Genomic DNA, 20,656 nt, shown 5'->3' with positions numbered 1-20,656 from the left:
GCTGGCTCCAAGGCCTTCCTCACTGCATGGGTTGCTTGATTCCCTACAGTGCGGTATCCCCAGGGGGATGGGGATGCAGCCCCGACAGCAGGCAGACAGTTGCCTCAGGAGCTGGGCTGCCACCGCGCCTGGGGAGAAGGGCAGGTGAGCTGTCAGGAGACTGACAAAAAGCAGCTGAAATCATCGCGTTCCCATGGTACGCTTCCCTTTTGACACACTGGTATTCACTGATGGAAATACAGTCAGCGGGGAGACGGCAATAGGGGAGCACCAATTCCGTGCCAGAGGAGCTAGGCTGTTGTGGGGCCCTCTGTTTTCCTTCAGAGGTGGGATTACATGGGATTGCACAAGGGGAGTGTAGTTAATTTGCTTACCTACACACCTATGTACTCACGACCAGAAAAAAACAGTCTCAGGGAAAGAAGAGTTGCTCCGTGACAAATTGGGAATAGTGTAGTAAACAACAACCACGGACATACATATATATAAGTCCAGGCTTTGCATATTCAATAGCCTCTCCAGATCCTCAGTTATGAATAAGGAGTTGAGGAATTAACTCGCTAAAACAGAAAACAATCTAAGGCCACACAATGAGCAATGTTCCCCTGGATTAGCAGCCTGCTCTGGGAGAAAGTGATTTTCATTGGCAAAGAATCTTTCTTTTTGACCTGTTACTCTTTCTCTAATAAATCTATAACCCACTTGAACAATGTGGTGAAGAACAAGGGGTTGAAAGAAGTGCTTCAGGAAAACAAAGGCAGGGAGAGATGAATGCTCTATTCAAGGGTGGAGAGCAGTCTTCAGAAGTTATTAAGAGAGCAAAACAGAACACAGGAGTGAAGGGGGAGTGGAGAAAAAAAAATCAGCCAAGATTCCCCTGCATTTCTGCTCAAGACTGGGCAACTTTTCATTTTTTTTTTTTTTTTTAAATCACACGATGTAGTTATTGATCCTTCCCCAAATCACACTCTTAATTGCAGCTCATCGACAAATGAATATTTTAATGCATACATTTCCTGCTAATTATCACCTGGACCAGTCCTTAATTAGATTTCAACACTCATTTAATTAACCCTGATCCAAGAGACTGTTTGGTAACCTGAATCTAATCATTTAAAGCTATTTGTAGCTGTATTGGAAGGAGGCAGTGGTCCACAGCAGATTGGGCTGTTCAGAGCTGTTGTTGTGGTTTGCAGAGCAGAGGCTGCAGCATGGTGGGCACAATACAGTATGGAGGATTTTCAGACTGAATAATCTGAATGAGTATTCATCTCTGTAAATGGGTTTTAAAGATGTGACCTGTTCTAGATAGCAGGACGGAGAAGTGTAAATAAGTTGGTGTCTTCTTCCTTTGCCTTTTCTTTCTATCTCTGTTTGCCCTGGAAGTCTTAGGGCTGGAGACCTGCCTCAGGAAATTGCTGATCCCTCACATTTTTGAAAACCAAGCCTTTATTGTAAATGACATCATGAAAATGTGGGTAAGCTCCATATGAAGTTCTTGCCCCTGGAGTGTTCTTCCCTCCTGATGTGAGTCACAGTGACTGCACAGCAGCCGTTTGACCCAATGGAATCCAAGACTGCCTCTTATGAGATGTTTTTCTGGGTTGCCTGTCACAGCAGGACTTCGGGCCTCTTTGAACACCACTATCATATACACAGGGCAGAAAGGCCATTGGCAAAAAGAATCAAGTTAGAACACAGACTACAAAGAAGGAATAGAAAAGGCAGCTTTTTTTTTTTTTTTTTTTTTTTTTTTTTTTCCAGAGCACGCTGCAATGAGATGTACATGCAAGCAGTTAAAGATAAGTAGCCAACAGAGATGCTGCTCTGCTCTTGAATATGAACATTGACTTTGGGATCAATGCTTTCTATATGTGGTTCCTCATGTGCAGCTCTTACACACAGCCTGAACTCTGAATCAGGCAGTGAACTCTACCAGGCCACCCAGTGCAGGATTTTTAGCAAAGGAGCCAAACAGCATTCATCTAAAGCAGCCACAAGATTACTTTCTACTCCAGTGACTCCCCATAATCCACTAGATAACATTAGAAATACCACAGAATGGGCCAATTTTCAATGGGGTAAAAACTACAGAGCACTTCATCTGGGCTATTTATTGCTTCTGTGAGCAGTTAAACCATGGTGTAAATCAACCGTTGTCTGCTGACAAAGGCAATAGGTCCTGTCTGCTTGGTCATTTATTAGTAATACATAAGCCTCACCCTTGCTCTCTCTGGTTGTTGGACTGGACATTACATTTCCCCAACCCCCAAGAGAGCTACAGTAGGTAAATCAATAGTGTTTGAAATATACTTTGAGATCTGTGTTAATTCTGCATTTTACCAAGGAAAAGACCTGTTTATTTCTCTGCCTTGCAGATCCACAGTCAAAAGAGACTATTATGAAAGTGAGCCTTCCTGCTGGTGCCTCTGCAATAGGCTACTTGGAATTGGCATTTATCTCCTCTCCCATCAAATCAACCTCCTTTTTCAAGTGCTTTGATATCTACTGATGAAAAGAATAATATAAGGGCTAAGTATTATTATGCTTTCCCCATTCTCTCTTGGGCCAGCAAGTCTACTTAATATGACTATCTTGCTTCCTGTCCCCCTCCCGTGCGTGGTAATGAATTGCTCCCCTTAGTCAGCAGAGTCAGATGTTCTCTAGGCTGGCGGGGCGAGGAAAAAGATGGAGGAAAAATCACCCTGCACCACACTCACTTTGTAATCCCTAATCAGAGTCCTCTGTGGGAAAAACTAATTTCCCAGCCTGTCTTGACGTGTGAAATAAAGTCATTCTTGAAAACAGGAGCTTGACAGGTCGCTTGTGAAATTTCATATTCAACTAAAAATAAAATATCCATCCATTGATATTTCATTTAAAGGCAAAGGAAAACAAATCTTTTGCCTGGATGTTGGGACTGGTTCCCATTAGTTATGCCCTTCCAAATGGAGGGTATGCACAAATTAAGTTTAATATTTTGAACAGACTAAATAATACTGCACAACATCAGGGAAATCTGCCTCTCCCTAGAACGATATTCATAGGCAAAGTTTTGTGAAGATGTTTCCTTGCAGAATATATTCTTGATTTTTCTTTCTTTGGCAGCCCTCTAAGTCTTCTCTGACTCAGTATGTTACCTACCTTTAGAAATGGTTAGAAATATTTTTCTTGCAAAACTGATGAATTTGGGCCCAATTCACTACAGCCATTAAGATCATGTTTCACTTTAAGCTTAACTAATGTCTCATTGGATGTAAGCATATACTTAAGTACTTTACTGCAGGGATGTCTGTCTCATACAGGTGGACTTTTATCTCATGGTTAGCTCAAGTGGAGCCACTAAAATGTTGGACCAAAAATATTTTAAAATGGTTTGTACATTAAAGCTCTAGTGACTAAAGCTCTTGAGTACAAGAGAACTGAATGTGCAGATCCCACTAAGTAGCTTCTAAAATGTCATCCATGCATACCAGCTAAGATGCTTAAATGAATAGATACTGCTGGATACTTCCCATTTGGGCAATCAGACTACCTTCTTAAGTGTCGCCATGTGAATGGGGTTGCTCATGCTGGACATTTTGCCTTAGCACTCTCCCCTTGACTCATTCTTTGCTTTAGCACTCTTCCCTATTTTCACAAAAGGATCCCTAAAAGGCCTTGAAAACCAAAGGGGGAATTTTTTGCTTCTTTGTTTTGGGTTCTATCAGATCAGGGTATTTGGTATGATGTCTCCTAAATTTGAAAGCAAAACTAGAATGGAGGGACGGGGAGGATTGATTTCATGTATCTCTTCTTTAAAAAAAGTGCTGCTGAATAAGCCAGCAAGGGGGCTTGAACCCAAACCTGGGATTTTAGACAAGTGAGAAAGAAACTACTGTCCAATTAAAACTGTAGAGCAGAGGGAATTTTAGCTAGGTAGAGATGCTGGAAGATGGCCAGAAGACCAGGACTAACATCCCTCCCCTCTTGTGAGATATGCTATGTTTTTCTGTACTCAGGGCTTCAATTTCATGTCTCATCTGAAAGATGAGTAGAACAGCAGTCACTAGGAGCGATTCCAACTGTACGGTCCTGAGAGCTGGTTTAGACACACTTGAGACAAGGGTGACAGAGACAGAGTGGAGAAAGGAGGCATTCATCCAGGGCTGGAGTGACAGACCCTTTGATAATGCTGCTCCCTCGGTAGAGGGGATTCTTCATGCAATGTCTAAGCAGAGAGAGTTGCTGCAGGTACTTCCCTTCACAGGTCTCCAGAGTTGTAATTTATTTGGAGTGGAAGCTTGATTTAGGTTTTACTTGCCCATACACTACTTAGCAGGTGTCTCTCTGAGCTAAAGTTATTGCTTTCCACAGGGCAACAGAATCATTGACTTCTAGTGACACTGTACCCAATTCTAATTAAAAAGAACTCGATATATAACCCAGGTATTAGTATGTCCCTCAGATCAAAGTCAGGTATCCAAACAACCTAAACTTCAAAGCTGAGTTCCTCAAGCAGGTCTGCATTTTTCAGCTCAGTCTATGTCCTTCCTTAATGCATCATGAAATGGTAAGTGTTGTTACACCAGTAGGCTGGAAATTCTTTCCTGCTATTTAGAAATATGAAAGCAATAAATAATTCTTTTTTGTCTATTTGAAGAAAACCTACAAAACAGAATTAAAAAAAAATAAATGTAGGTTTCTCTTTCCCATTAAGAGTAACATGGTTTGGAAGATAATGTAGTTTTAGTTCTATATTTATTAAAAATGTACTTTCCATGGAAATATTCTAGCAATGACAAATACTGTCATGCCATAGTTTTTTGTTTTTTTTTTTTTTATAAATTATTATTACTATTGAAAAACTATTTGGTAGCTGCAGTGTAGAACCCCATTAAAGCTAGTGTCTGAATGATCACAACTTAAAAGAGACAGTACCTCTCCTTCAATCTAAATAGAAAAGGATGAAAACAACAGAAGTAGAATAATTCCACTGCCATAAAGTGAACTGCCTGTTGTCACAGCACAGTAGCACCACAACCAGATACATTTCAAGTGTGCATGTGATGCAGAAGAATACTGCAGTGGCACTGAGCTGCAAATATGCTGCACTCAACAGGGCACCCCAGATCACTGTCAGGCTGTACCACTTTGGACTGTTGCAGTGTAAAGCGTGTTGCATGACAGGGATAGCAAAAAGAATTTGCATTTGAGGCATGTTTAAATTGAAGACCCCAAAGCACTGTACAACTACAGGGTCATTAATTGACACACATATGTTTGCAGGGAGGTACTTGCATGCTTTAGTATGGTGAAACATGGTGAACTGAAACTATGAGATGAACTAGTGTAAAGCTCCAGTTTGGTGGCTTTGAAAGAACAAGAAATCTGTTTGTGCTGAAAGACCTACGTGCACTGCATCCTGCTTCACCAAGATTGCAATGTCTCCTTGCTGCTGCGTAAGACTTGGCAGCCACTGTTTCCTGTGGGTACCACAAAGACCTTTAGGATGGCAAGTCAAGCGTATTTCCCTACCTGATTTCACTTGCCAGGGAACATCTGAGGCAAAGATATGGGTGTTTGATAAGATGATTTACAATTGTAAATTTCTGTAGATTTTGATTGAGGATCTTATTCGAAAGTTATTGTTTTGATCTAAACATATTTTTGCCCTTTAAATATTTATTTTGATCTTTGCATAACCCATTTGGGTAAATAACTACTGAATCACAGTTCTCTATTTTGGAACAGGATAGTAATCTGCCCAATGCTAAGGTCTCTCTACCTTCCATACAGATCACCAATACCAATGCAGATCACATGTCTGAGCAGGGCCAGGTAGGAGCAGATTAAAGAGGAACAAGGAGAAGCATCCAGAGAAATTTAAACTTGATCCAGAGGCTGCTAAAATAAAAGAGATGGTTCCAGTGATTTAAATGAGGTTTGGAGCAAAAGAAAGAAGGGGAGATGGAAGAAGAAAGAAACCCCCCTCAAAGCAAGAAGAGTGGTAAGGAGCTAATGCTGACACCTTCACTCTTCTCTGTGGCAGGAAGAACATATCCTTATTACAGGACAGCAGTGCTGGCTGCTAGAGCACTCTCCAGAAAGCTGGGAACTCCTTTGCTGGACAGGGAGTGTTTTATGTCATGTAAATTGCTCTGATCTCCTAAAAAAGTCAGTGCTTGCATATTATTTTAGTCCCCTCCCAGCTCCTAATCTCATCCAGATGAGACAGGGGTTAAATGTGGTAAGTCTCATGGGGCCTCACTTGGGCAACACAGGGCTGTGGCACAGTCCTGTGCCGGCTTTTCCCCAGCCACATCCATGACTGCTGATTTAAGTTCCTAACCCCCCTTGGACCTGCAAAGAGGTGTTACAGTGCCAATTAGCTCCTTCTGCCTAGGGCGAGGCTGCGTGGCTCACCAGCAGCTACGCCTCTTATCCCATTTGGAGGCCCTGAATCCTGTGCTGTGGAGGGAAGAGGTGTAGTGAGGAGGCCGGGAGAATGGCCAGCAAAGCCCGTCACATCCCACAGGTCTCTTCACTGTCCTGCCAGATGCCTGTGCAGCTACGGCGATGTGACTGGAGAAGAAAAGCAGCTCTGATGAGTGCTCCGGCCCCCAAAGGCCGTCTTCGGCGCCAGTATGATTCATACCCCCTGTCAGGCAGCCGGGCTGCCTGGATTTCTATTCTGGGACCCTGAAACATGTGATTTATTAGTTCATTTATGGAACAAGGGGGGAGGCAGGGAACATGGTCCTATGATTTTATTTTATATAGAAATTATTAAGGGGAATTATGTTAATACTGGGACACTGCTGGCCCAAAGGATGTGAAATCAGCTGTCTTAGTGGCAGCTGTGGGGTGGGACAGTCCATGAACCCAAGTCCCCCTCTGGTCCTAACCTGCTGCCCAGAGGAAAACAAGCCTCAGCTATAAGGAATCACAGGATTTAGATAGAATAAATGACTGCAAATTAACATCCCGGTATTAGGTGGCTTGTTGCTTCTTTCATACCAATGGCCAACACATGACTTTATAAATGGTGTTTAGGTAGTGTATTCATAAAAATAATTCATTGCTGGAAGGAGGGCCAGGCCTACTGCTGTTGAACTATGAATGGACTCCTAATGTGATGTTATTTTTTAATAGAAGGAATGGATGTGTTGTGTCCATTCCCGAGTTAATTAAGCCAGTCTGTGTGTTACAGAAAGCCATTACTTGGCATATATGCTTTTTTACAGAGCAGAAGATCAACAGAGAATAGAAAAAAACAAGTCTGAGTTGTCATCTCCACTCTTTTCCATTAGGTCCTCCAGCATCACAGTGTAAAATGAAGCCTCAACCTTCTACATTTGAGGAGATAGACTTGTGATGATAGCCCACTCCACCTCAGTGACCTCAGGCAAGTAAATTTAGGGCAAATTCAGCTGGGAGACATGGAGGGCACTTACATGCCAAAATCATTAACTTTCACCAGTTACCTTTGAAAATCCCCTCCACCTCATCTTTCTGTATTCATGTAAAACATAGCTAATGACTTTCCAAGTTTTCTATTTAACCTGCCAGCCTGAGGGGTTCAGCAACTCCATCCATGTGCTGACTGGCACAAGGTAGTTTTTATTAACTGAGGACTGGAAGCCCTGCTGGCATCCAGGTGAGACTAAATTTTGTTGGTTAATTAATACTCTGAATCATGGTCTATCTAGTTGTTATCTATTTGTATTATGGATTTGTCTGAAGTTCTGCTTCTTACCTAGATATTTTGAAGACACTCCTGGGAAGTGAGGTGGTGGACTGATGTCTTTAAGTTTGGCCTTCTTAATTCTACATTTTCCAGACTTAAATAAGTATTAAAATGCAGTTACCTAAGAATCCACTAGTAAATTACTTCTCTGCTGGATCAGGAACAAGAATTGCTGTGACTTTGACTAGAAACTGACTAAATCTACTAATTGTAAGACTTGCTCATTCTCAGACACTGTTCCTTTTTTTTTTTTTTTTTTTTTTTTAATTTTTTCCTCTTAATTTCCATCTAGTGTCTGGGCCCTTAAGGGAGTATTCATATGACCTACTTGCAGCCATTTTTCTTGTCTATTCTAAGCCATCAGTTACTTGAGACCAACAGATGTCCCTCTGAGTTGTGAGGGACATTAACTCTAAGAGAAGTGTAGATGAGAATATTAGTGATGACACTGAAGTTTTATAGTTTGACCATCACTTTGATGTAATTCAGTCATGTCAGCCCTGGCCTTGGTTGATAAGTTACTGGACATAGAAACTATTCTGTAAGAGGTATGCATGGTACTCAGTACAGAGCAATTCCATGCAGGGCTGATGATAGCCACATTTCTAATAGTAGCCAGTGGTAAAAATCACCACAGAGTTGTTACGCAGAAGAAGCCAAATAAGAGTCTCTACGAGGGTGAAGAGTTTGCTCTTGTTGAGGTGAGACATGCAAACATGAAGCTGTGGCTTCACACGCCCTGCTCCCACTTTTGCTTATGTGACTAATTTGGTTGATTTCCTGAAGATACGTTTTGTTGGAAGTGTAACATGCTACAAGTTGTGAAGGAGTTGAACTCTCCCAACTTCATGGAAATGACAAACCCTTCTTCCAAGCACTAAAGGCTGCCATGAGCCCAGAGGGAGAATTGGATTGTGCAGCTGGATGTGCGTGTGTTTGTGAAGAAAGGAGGAGAGATGAGGAAAGTTTCTCCTATGAAAGAAATGATCCAATTTGAAGCAAGTCCCTCATGGGAAGAGCTGTGACAGAGGCTGCTCTGTTCCTGTTAATTTTCACAGTGCAGCTGTCAGCGGGTCTGTAAATAGTACTCCGCGAAGCCAACACTTCCTATCCACACATCAACCATTCAATTAACAGAAGAACAGAAGAAGGAAATAAAGTGCACCACAGCCTTCTATCACGGCTTTGATGTTTCCCAGCAATTTATGAAAGTGTACACAAATCTAATTACAAGCCCCACTGCTTCCCATTTACATGGAGCTCCTCAAGTTCAGAGCTGTTTATATAAAAATAATTGTTAAAAATACCTCAGCTGATCTACGGCATTGTGGCCCCCCACTCACCGGAGCCGCCACGCTGCTCCTCCCAGGGAGTTTCTGCCGACTCAGCACTTTGGTGCCAGCGTGCACGCATAATAAAAGCTGCTTCCCCGCCGCTCTGCAAGTGAGACGCCTGAGCTACAACTTCATCATGCCCACGAAGGCCTATTTCCCTTCTTTCCTCCACCTGCTCAGTACTCCTTCTGCAGACTCTCATAGCTTTCTCTTCCCTCCCTAATTCACCTAAATATTCCTCTGCTGTGTTGACAGGGGGTGAGAACAGCTGCTCGGCCAGCTTCCGTAATGGGGCTGTGTCTGAAGTTAACTTCACAATGCTTTGCAAAGCCTTAACTGCACTGTAGGAACGCAGAGCAATAATAATAGCGGTCATAAATATGAGCCAGGGTTGGTTTCTTTGATTGGAGACCTGAGCATCCAAACCCAGGATGGCAAATGGTGCCCCATTTCCTATGAGTCAGAAAGAGGCCCACTGCACATAATGACAATGACACTTGTTTCTTGGGGCAATTTTGGATAATCTCATATTTAAGTCACTCTCACTTTGTAATTCATTAAGCTACATTTTTATTTTATTTTATTTTTTTACCTTTTCATTTCACAGTCTCTTACAGTATCAGAGGGTAGACTGAACATTGTACAGGGCAAGAAGAGAATCCCTTCATCTGACTATTAATCATGCTTGGTTGAGAATCTCAGTGCCCTGGGTGAACTTCCAAGGAATATGGTGGGCAGAGGGTGAAAGTCAACATTGTTCTTGGTGTTGTGTCCTTCCTATTTGTAGAGTAATTAAAAAAATATTAAATATAGTAATTAGAGATCCAATTTGTCTGTAGCCTAACAACACAGAGTAAAAATTGCATGATTTCATAGAGTCATACAATATCCTGAGTTGGAAGGGACCCACAGGCATCATCGAGTCCAACTCTATCAAATCACCAATTTGATACAGGTGGCTACTGAGAAGACATCTGAAATCATTTTTTCTATTAGTGCAGATTGGAGTTGCACAGAAGATGTGGAAACGGAAGTCCCCAAGTTAGCAAAGTTTGGGGTTGCAAATTTTTTTTGAAGTTCAACTTAATTTGAATCTCTCTCTGTAAAGCAGACATCTGTTCAGTGCTTGTATCCAAGTCTCACATTTTCCTTTCTTTTCACAAAACCGAAGATTCCATATGAAAAGTAATTTTCATGGAAGATTTTCAGCCAGGCATAGATAGACCTGGGATGATATTTCCTGGATGCAGAAGAAATGCTGCAGTTTGACCAACTTGGTGCAGAAACTTCTATAACTAAACAAAAGATTACTTGGTCTGTGTAATGAGGGAAGCCACCTTATAGCATTCTGTATGTCTTAACAGTTTTAAAAAACTAATGAAGGAAAAGAGATATAGAAAGAACATAGTGTTGACAGTTGGAGTGTTAGGCAAGTTCAAAATACAGTCAATGGATCAGGTATCAGAGGACTCTGATGAGGGGATGCCTGCTTCCTGAATTCCAAATTGCTTTAGTTGGGCAGCAAACACCCAGAATGGGATTCAGCTCCCCTTGTATCAGGCATGAAGTTAGGTGTACAGTCTAAGCTGCTTGCTCTTGGCACACTCATTGGGGAGGCGAATACCTCCAAAGCTGAGTCAGGTGATTTTAAGGTAGATGTCTGAAGTATTTGGGAGGACTCATGCTCTGAAGTGAGGCCAAATTAAGAGCATCGACATCTGATTTGTAGATGGCTCATTTCGGATAAAGTTACTGAAGAACTTTATCTCCAGTAAGATTACCGCGGCAGTGGCAAGTGGAGCAGAAGGACTTCAGGTGGCAATGGTGTGTCACCAGGGAGCAAAGGCAATTGTAGACTCCAAGACATCTGCAGGAAGCAAGTGGTTTTGCTTTTGTTTTTAAGCAGTAAGGGTCCTTTTTCATTCTAAGTTGCACTTCAGGTGACTAACCACTATTTTGTATCCAACAGACCATGGGAATCCAACACCTAGAATTAACTGAAAAGCACACTTCTATTTGGGTTTTGGTTTGACAGGTTTCAAGATCTATTTCTGTATAATATAATACCTCCAGAGGTATCTATTTCTCCCTATTGATTGTAATAGAAACTTAGATGACAAGCACTTAGACAACATGATCTCAGTTCCTAAACTTTTAGATGTCTTCAGTTAGGTGAGACAAGTCCCACCTCAGTTATTCAGTCTAATGCCATTGCAGAGATCTTCCTTATAATTAATGAAAGGAATTTCCATTATAATTTATTAAAGGGACAGACATACCCAGAAGGTGATTTATCTCATCCTAGCACAGATAAGTAAGGGGAAGAATGCACAAATCTTTAGAAATCTCTCTCTCTCTTTCTCTCTCAGTCCTTTGTGGGAAAACAGTTGTAATAGATTACAAATTTTCAGGCTGTTAAAGCTAAATAAAATGAATTACATTCTTAATTCCTCCTTACATTATCTGCTTCTATGCAAAAAATGTAGGTAACAGTAGTTTTACCCCTTTCAGGAATTTCAGGAATTAATTCACAAGAACAAGAAATTCTGAGGTGCCATTCTGAGGTGGATGAGATAGTCAAAGAGATGTAACAGTAGTATAATATTTAACCTTGTGTACTTTATGGGTAGCATAAAGGCTGCTGCAATTTTGGTATGAGTGATGAAGCACGGAGGAGAGTTTATTCTCCGTGGGTGGACGGACAAGGCCATATCTTAGATGTGTTGTGCAGAATGACTCCTCAACATTTGGCTGTCGCCCGGATGTGAAGACATGGAGAAAAAGAGAAAACCAAGCTGAAGATGATGCTTAGGTAGGAGCATGACTGACAGGTAGGATGATAATGTTGTCCACAGTAATTGAGAATGGAGGCGGAGGAGAGAGGATTCAGGGTTTGGGAGGAAAAGTTTAAGAGCTCCACTTTATGCATAGTGAGCTTGATCTGACAGCTAGACATCCATCCACTAGGAGATGCTGGAAAGACAGGCCAAGATTTTAGTTTGGACAGGAGTCAGTCCTGCAGTAGAGAAGTCAGATCTGCAAGCTGTCACTATAGAAATAGTAGCTGAATTCATGTTGGTAGATAAGGCTGCTAGGGACAAGGCTTGGATGAAGAAGTAAAGAGAATCAAGCAAAGAGACCTAAAGGTAAAATGGGGAAATCATTGTTAAAAAATTATGTGCAAAAGTACATGAAAATGATGATCTCTCACAAAGGAGGACATGAAGGTTAAGTAAACTCTATCCTAAAGCTGACAGACAATTCTAAAAGGCCTCCAGAAAGTACTCTTGGCTGGTGCTCTAAAATACAGAAGGAACTTCGGGCTTGCTCAGGAGTAAGGCATTTTAGGAAAGTTATTTCTCAATGCAATTGCTTTGTGTGAAAATTTGAAAGTTGTAGACATGCTTGGTGAGCCCTTTGGAGAAAAAAGAGCCTCGCATGGAGAAGTGGGCTTGTGACGGATGGCAGTCAGGCACCTGTCCAAGGAAAGGTTAATAAAAAAAAACTTTCATAAAAGAAAGTTGCCTTTTGAAACTATTAGGCAACATATGTTGTGTGAACAGGAAGTCACAGCAGAGCAATAATCCTGACAGCTGTGGAGAAACAGGAGTCTGCCGCACGAACGAATGGCTCGAGACCTGACAAGAATGATGATGGATGCCCCGTTGGTAGTACACGAGGACAAGGCAAGAGACATTTAAATTGGCTGAACCACAGGAACAACTTTGAGTTGGCATCGCAGCTGGACAAACGAGGCCAGTCCTAATGGTGAAAGAATTGGGAGGGGGAGCTGAAGGAAGATGGCAGCAACGCACCCCTCCTTTCCAAGGACGAGGGCTACATCGTCATCTCACCACGAGGTGGCTGCATTTCTCTGTGAACATCCAAGCCCTGAAAGATGCAGTGCACCCTGAAGCACCATGAAAAGGAGAATTGGGACAGAGCTCATTTGCAGAATTTGGCCCATTTCTTTCAAAGTGTCCGAAGTATTTTGAGGCCCTCTGGGAAAAGCAGTGTGTGCTCAATGTCTTGATCAAGTGGCAAGTCTCTTGACAGGTCCTCACTAGTCTGCTGAGCCATGGTAACTGCCTGTGTGACTGCTCATAGCTCAAGGGAGATACGAGGCACTGCCACGTAATTTGGCTCAAAATGAAGACTAAGCTCATAATTTTCTCCTTGCATTTTCTGTGGACTAACGGTTTTTATATGGAGTACCGCTGAGATTCAGCCAATTCATGGAAAGTTGTCAAGTCATGGACGTTTGAATTTAGGATGTATCTAGTGAGGGTGAAAGTACAAAGTTTTCTCAGATAAACAGAGATGTGGTTATTCAAGAACATTTATAAAACAGGTATTTGAGTCAAATAAATCAACAAGAAAAATGGTCCCATAAAAATCTGACTGATGAAACGGGCAAATTCTTCATTATTTTGCACATCTTAAGTTCAGTTGGCTTCAGCAGGATGAACCAAAACTTGCTATGAGGTGGTAAAGAGAGGAATATTTTTTCTTATATAAAGAGTGTTGAAATAGGTAGAATGAAGATATTTTAGATATAGTAGGTCTAGATAAAATCTTAATCACTCCTTGTGTTTTGCTTGTTTTCTTCCCTGTCTTCATCTCAGTGTCACCCAAGTTTCTAAGCTTTTCGGGTCTGGAACTGACCTTATTACACCTTTTAGTGGTACCACATCTTGTGGAACTGCAATTCCTTGTGTCAGTCTATAGATGCTATCCCTTTAGGTCAAAGTTTTAAAGACATTCAAATACCTCTTCAGCCTTGCTCAGGAAAGATGTCCACAATATTTCACTGTGTGATGCCAGCATCAAGCCCAGCATGTGGTTCTGTTAGAAGGAATCTCCTAGGAAGAGTCTCCCAGTCTTGATTGTAATCATTCAAAAAATGGAGATCCCACCTTTTAATAACCTCACCGGTAAACATTTACCGTTTTCTAATCTGACTTGTCTGATCTTGAGTTCTAAAAAACAAGATCTTGATTATTTGCTACTACTAGAAACCTCTTCCTGTGACAAACTTCCCACTTTCATCCCTACACAGACCCAGAGACAATTTGCCAGGCCCATTTTAAAATTATTCGGATAAACTTGTGAATTGAGATCAGAGGTTCTTATTGAAAGGGAGATTTTATAATCTTAAATATTGAATATTGAGATTCTCTGTATCTTTTACAAGCCTTCAGCATGTTTCTTAGCCTTTCCTTATTTACACTGTGAATAATTAGTAATAAAAATAATATACTATTATAATAAACCAAAACATATTGGACCAGATTGCCTTTCTGTGCTGATAATGGAATGTCTTACATTCCTCCAGGTCTGCATGGTGGTGTACAAGTATTGTTTTGCATAGAAAACACATTTCGATTTTAATTTCCACTTCCCTGGACTATCAGCTTGGAAACGTTGTATTAGTCCAAGCAGAATGATACCTCAAACATTTCCTGGAAGATTCAGAAGTGTCTGACTTTCTCTCGAAAGCTGGATGTAAGGGGACCACATTTATGCCCAGGCAAGCACTTTAGCAGCAGAAAGGCAGTGATAGTGCACATCATGGTGTGATGTGTCTCTAGCTTGTAGTGCTACCATGTGAGCATGCTGCTTTCTGCTCAATTTTGGCAAAAAGTTCTTTATCCTTCATATAGAAGGCGGCGCTCTTTGGAGAGGGAAAACAAAAGTCTTTAGACACCAGTTTGTCTTTGATTCATTCCTCTGAAACTTAAATGTTTGAGCTCGTGGTGAATTTGACCCAATGTTTTTAACCTCTATGAACCATGTCTTTTTTTCAGTGCATCAAAACTGCTGGTGATGGAACACAGCACCCCTTGGAGTTCTGTGCAGGTGTGATGAAATGACAGTGTGATCCTGGCCTTTCCTCCGATGAGTTAAACACACCCAAGGTCCCACATGCCTAAGTCATCCTTCCCAGAAGATGAGTAGCAAAGCATAGATAAATAACCCTTCCTTCTCCATCAGGCCACAGTGCAGCAAAGCCTGGACCGACCTTCATGTGCCATGTTACAGAGCTACTCACCGGCATTGTCTGGCTGCCATGCAAGGCATTGATAGCTGCTTGGGCCTCCGCATGTGAAGAGTATTTCACAAATGCACACCCTAGAAGAGGAAAAAGAACATTAGAAGGGTTGCAGGGGTACCAATGACAGTCTGTCTAGCTAAGTGTCCTGTCCTCAGAACTGGCAATAAAGAAACCAGTGGAGGAAGTATAGCAAATTAGTTATTCCTTCCCAAATCCCAGCCATTAAACATATCTGCATCACAAAGTCTTACGCTGCCTGCAGTGGGCACTGGTGGACCCAAACTTGGCAAGTACTTTTTGAATCCACTTATCTTCTGACCTCCATAGCTTCCAATGCCAGTAGTGTGCAATTTCATAATTTATGCAGTGAAGATGATTTTCCTTTTATTAGTGTTAGACATAATGCTGAAGGCTCCTCCCTCTGGTGTTATGGGAAACAGTGAGGAGTTTTGTGAGAGTCAAGAGACAGCTGCATGTGCTTGTTACAAGCAACCAAAGGCCAGCTGTAGAGAGGCATTCTGCTTGATCCAAACACACAAGGTACCTGTCTTGAATCACTGCCTGGTACAGCTCCATTACACAGACTGCTCAGTGCTTGTCCAGGCTCCAAATATATATATAAAAAAAAAGTAAGGATGGGACAGATCTATATGTGATGACTGCCATCTTGCTACCAGTGAGATCTGAATCAGTCTTTTACAGTGACTATCATATCACAATTTGCAGAGCCAGTGCCTCTATGGGTGCTTTCCTGTGGACATCAGAGACATGCAGGCAGTGCTTCTCTGGCCTGCACTGCCACGTGAGGAATTTCACACTGCCTGAGCTCTTACATAAGGTTTTAGGTCACAGAGGTGCATTTATGAATATGTGCTGGAGTGCAGAAATGATCAACACTTCAAAGGGTCACATGCACCACTAGAATGGGGGAAAGTATTGCTAACACTCTTAGCTACAAGCAAACTGACTCAGAGAGAAGAAGAGTAATTTCCATATGCTAAGGCGGTTTTTGGAACAGATTGGAAGAGATCTGAGAAGTTCTGGCTTCTATCCCCTTCTATTACTACTAAAGACTTTTGAGCTTTTAATCAATTTGCAAAGCCCCAGTTGTTTCCCTGAAGGGGCGCAGATCACTGCGACAGGGATGCCAGCCCTAACAATGGGACAGCTGTCCTTTATTCCCTTTGTAGCATCTTCAGAAGGTCAGCACACCCTCACAGATCCATACAGTGCATGGTGGAAACTGCAGTGCTAAAACACCTCACTTGCAAGCTACAAGAATGAGCTGCAAAAGTCCCTATAATCATCCCTACAGGCTGGCAGAGGTGGAATCAAAGAAAACAATAGTAGCCCCTTCTAAAAAGAACACACACTAAAATAGCTTGCAGTTAGGAGCCCCTCACTTTGCATTCCTCCTTACCATTGTGCTCAGACTGTGTTTCAGGAAAAGCATAGCAATTGCTCCTAATAGTTGGATCTAATTTATAAGGAGCTGAGAGGAGACAGTCATGAGAAAATGAGATTGATAAACTTCAGCTGGAAACAATAGGGATCAATTATGACATAATCGCAGCCTAGCATTCCCAGGCTCCTGAGATACTGCACCTTCCTCTTCATTAATCAGAGATAATCCAGAATTAGGGTGTTTAATTATTTGCAGAGATTCTTTTGTACTTTCTGCCTCTAAAAAGAAGACGCTGATTAGCAAATATACAAAAGCTTTCCAGCTTCAGTCGCCCATTGTATTTAGAGCAGGAATTTTGGCTTCAGTGTTGCTGTCATGTTGAGGACTCTCTTCAGGTGGAATTTACCCCTGTGCTGAGGAACCTGGCGGATGAATAGAGCTGGATAAAGATGGGAATGAAGAGAGCAGGAGGAGTTTATCTTGTTTAATACCTGAGATGCTAATGAGATCCCTCCATTGCTTCTGATAAGATTTCAGGTAGAAAGACAAGTGATAACTCAGCTTTCACCTGTGTATGGTGGCAAGCCAATAGCAGAGAGCCTAACATTTTGATGCCTTTGCGTGTTCAGAGGGATGGCTTCTGAACACAACACCAAATGTGTACATAATCTTCTTTCTGCCCCTTGTCACTACAATTGAGGTGATCTCCAGGATCTCATGAGACGAGGACACGAGTCATACCACTCTTCAAAACAACAGTGTCCCCATGACAGGAGCAGCTCTGGAGTTTGAAGGGATTTTGACACACAGAGAGATATATAACCTGTGCTGAACAGAGAGATACATGTGCTCATACGTTTTTTTCTTTCCCTATTTCAGGATTATAGAGCTGGAAGGGCTGCTCTGACTGTCTTGTCAGCTCTCCTGCAAGAATGGAGGAGACTGCAGAGTCAGAGCCTAAGGTTATGACTGCAGAGGGTATAAGACTCCTCTTGAGGGACTTCTGGTGTTGTGGGAAATCTTTGCTTTCTGAGTTGCTGAAGTAGACAACTGCAGAATTAACAAACAAACAAATCAACACCAAGAGGCTGTCCAGGCAGCTGCAATCCTGCGGGTCCTGCTGGATTACTAAATTGGATCCCGCCTCACTCTGGCTTCCTCACCTCAGTACTCCTGCACTCCTGGATGCACATGGGTGAGCTTTACCCAGAGAGATACAGGCAGGCTCATTCCTCTCTCATACCTTCCAGGACAAACAGACTCTGCACTTCCCTTAAGGCAGAGAAACGTCCTAGACCCAGCTCTCCTGCCACCGAGTTGCATGCTCCAGTAACTGTTGTGTTTGACCCTGGGTGACTCATGCAGGAGATGGAGCCTGCATGGCTTCAGGAAAGGCTCAGATGCCTTTCCGGCTATGACAGGGCTGTGGTGCTATTCACTGAGAAGCTGGGACCTACCTCCTCCAAGCACTGCTTTCATTGAGGTATCTTGGAAGCTCACTCATCACAGGGATGCCTGGTGAGGCTTCATGTAATGGGTTTGCTAGGATTGAAGTCTATGCATTTAGTTAATCTGCCTAAAACTCAATTTAGGTGGAATTTATGCCTTATGGGTTTTACCCAAAATAAGTAGCTCACAAGCAGCATGTGTCACGTTGGTTTCTAGCAGATGGAAAACATTACAGACTGGGAATAAGTTTGTGGGAGTTGTGGCTTGCCTGACTGTCTCCTAAGATAAGGGAACTACCCTTAAGTTTTCTGCGGGATTGAATGCTCTGTGTGTGTATGTATCTGTGTGTGTGGAAATCGGGAGCTTCACATTCTCAGTAAATAGCACCTGCAAATGGAAGCTGGTAATATTAACTCCGTCAAGGCTCAGTATTGATCCTGAACATCTCAGTGAAATGCAAGCCTGAGACTGCAGCCTGCTAACACTAATAATTAAACTGGTTAGCAATATGGAGCTGCCACTCAGATTCAGACTCATAATGAAATTGTTTAAGAAAAAAAAGAGAGAGCAAGAATGAATACAAGTTTGGGGGTTGGATCTCCTTTGGAACCTGTTTCCTACAGATCTCAGACATTATTGCCTTTATTATTACTCTGTTTAGCTCCTTTGTCATAGATTTTGTTCTGTACAATTCCAGGTGGAGGCAGATAGACTTTTTTTTTTTTTTTTTGCTTTTCCCCAATTTACTGATTTGTTCACTGAAGGGAGTGCTGAACTGCCTGCCATTTATGATGGTTGAAACTCTTCTTGGTGAATCAAACCTTTGGGTGTCATGAAACTAAAGTAGCCATAAAATCAAAGGAAGTTGCCCACAGTTTATTTTCAGCCATTTGTGTCAGGAAGACTGGGCTTTGCTGACATACATCAAAATACTGCCCTATAATGCCAGAGTGAAGTCTTTCTTGGCTAGCAGTGATTTTACAGAATAGCAGTATCTTTCTCCAGTGTATCACTGTGATTTGGATTTTTCACCTCCCTGTTGCAAAAATATGCTGGTTGATGTTGTCACATGTCAAAATATCCAGTGAGATATGAACTGCATCAGCAAGACTGGTGTCTTCCCTGGTACTGCACATTCCAGCACAGTTTATGATGTATTATATGCAGATCAATATTTAATGGACACATTATACTGTCAAGAGAAGAGGGCTTCCTATTCAAATTGAAGTTACTTTGTCTAGAAAGTGATGGGGGAAAAAAAACGACCCTTATGTTCAACAGAGAAGTCTCATTCTTCTACCTGGACTATAGAAAAGGTTTCCTTGTGCTATCCAGGTAATGAAGGATGCCAAAAAAGTGGCAGAAGGAGGTAAGACACCTAGTTTTGCAATTAGGCATTGACACGTTTCAAGCAGCAAATACCTACTGAGTGTAATATTTACATCAGATCCTGTATCCTTGAAATAATGGTCACTGGTTTGTGCATAACTATGCAAGAACCAACAACAGAAGAAGAAGACTTGGGGCTGGTGGATGAGAAATAAGCAGAGGCAGTGGTAGAGCTGGTGAGTAAGGATGTAAAACAGAAAATACAGCTTTGTTTAAGGAAAGAATAAGCCTGCTCAGTGGAGGAAGAAACTCCCAACTTTCCTAGGGCTGGTGGGGAGAGCAGATCTTGAGCAAATGTAAAGGTTTTGCATTCAGAGGGGAGGTTCTGCCCTGCAAGCAAACAGCAATAGGCAACAGCTTGCATGTGGCCAGACATAGCTTGTTGTGGAGGGGGTGTTTTTAGCTGCAATCAGCTCTTTGTTGTCATGCAAAAGAAGGCAGCAACCAGCAAAGAAATGGCCTCCTGTGGCAAACGTGACCCTTCCTAATGTAAGAGGTGCTGACCTGGCAGCCACCTAGTGACTTTGTCGTGCCAGGAAATTATATATACACCAAGACTGGGTCTAGCTCAGTGCTAAAGCCATAGTGTGCCATAAGCCATTGTCTTACCTTTGCTGTTGCCATCGGGTCCCCGAAGGATTGTGCACTCCTCAATGTTGCCAAATGCCTCGAATAGCCTGCGTACGTCATCTTCTGACTGCTGCTTATTGAGCATGCCCACGAAGAGTTTTCTGTCTTCTGGAACAAAATAAAGAGATGCTTACCATATTTCGGGGGGGATGCAAAAGCCAAGATAGCTCAGTATCACATGCAGAAGAAACAGTGATTTCATTGAGGTGACATATTTCAGAAGCTGCTAGTCATTTCAGGTGCCTTGCTCAAAACACCTTAATAACATCTGACTTTCAGTGAGTACTTGAAAATAATTTGACAATTTCAAAGAAGAAGGAAAAAAACTCCCAAACTCCAGAAATATCTAAAATGTTTTAACTGCTTCTCAAAATCTAGGCACTGAAGTCTTCCAAATCAGCTTTTTCTGATCAATTTTTGCAGTCAGCTTGCAGTAACTGAAATGACAACATTGCTCAGACTGCCACCCAAGTGAAATGTGGATAAAGATAGCATACATAAATAAAGTCCAACTGAAAAACAACATAAATTAGTAGCCCTCGCAATACTAAATAAGTCGCAGGAAAAAAAATGTTTAACATAAGCTGTTTTGAATCAGGATATAGCTGAAGCCACAGCCAGTAAATTGAGATTTGTTGTTCATACCCACTCACATACCTACAGGT

The 20,656-nt window shown here is 42.0% G+C and overlaps 1 protein-coding gene across 14 annotated transcripts in view; it reads right to left on the bottom strand.

Annotated features, from left to right (window-relative positions):
• CELF4 (CUGBP Elav-like family member 4) overlaps positions 1–20,656 on the bottom strand; it is a gene marked incomplete at both ends in the record, with an annotated part of 674,262 nt that overhangs the window by 58,504 nt on the left and 595,102 nt on the right. For 7 of the 14 annotated variants that reach the window (XM_082784118.1, XM_082784126.1, XM_082784119.1 and 4 more), the window contains 2 exons: positions 15,116–15,195; positions 19,971–20,099. In XM_082784118.1, coding sequence (XP_082640244.1) covers positions 15,116–15,195; positions 19,971–20,099 — 209 coding nt within the window. The remainder of the gene's footprint in view (positions 1–15,115; positions 15,196–19,970; positions 20,100–20,656) is intronic. The other 7 variants (XM_082784124.1, XM_082784128.1, XM_082784121.1 and 4 more) reach the window with 1 other exon arrangement.

Source organism: Aythya marila, assembly GCF_965140915.1.
Source record: "Aythya marila genome assembly, chromosome: Z".
NCBI lineage: Eukaryota > Metazoa > Chordata > Aves > Anseriformes > Anatidae > Aythya > Aythya marila.
The sequence above is the reverse complement of the archived record's forward strand: the minus strand, read 5'-3'. Positions and strand labels throughout refer to the sequence as shown.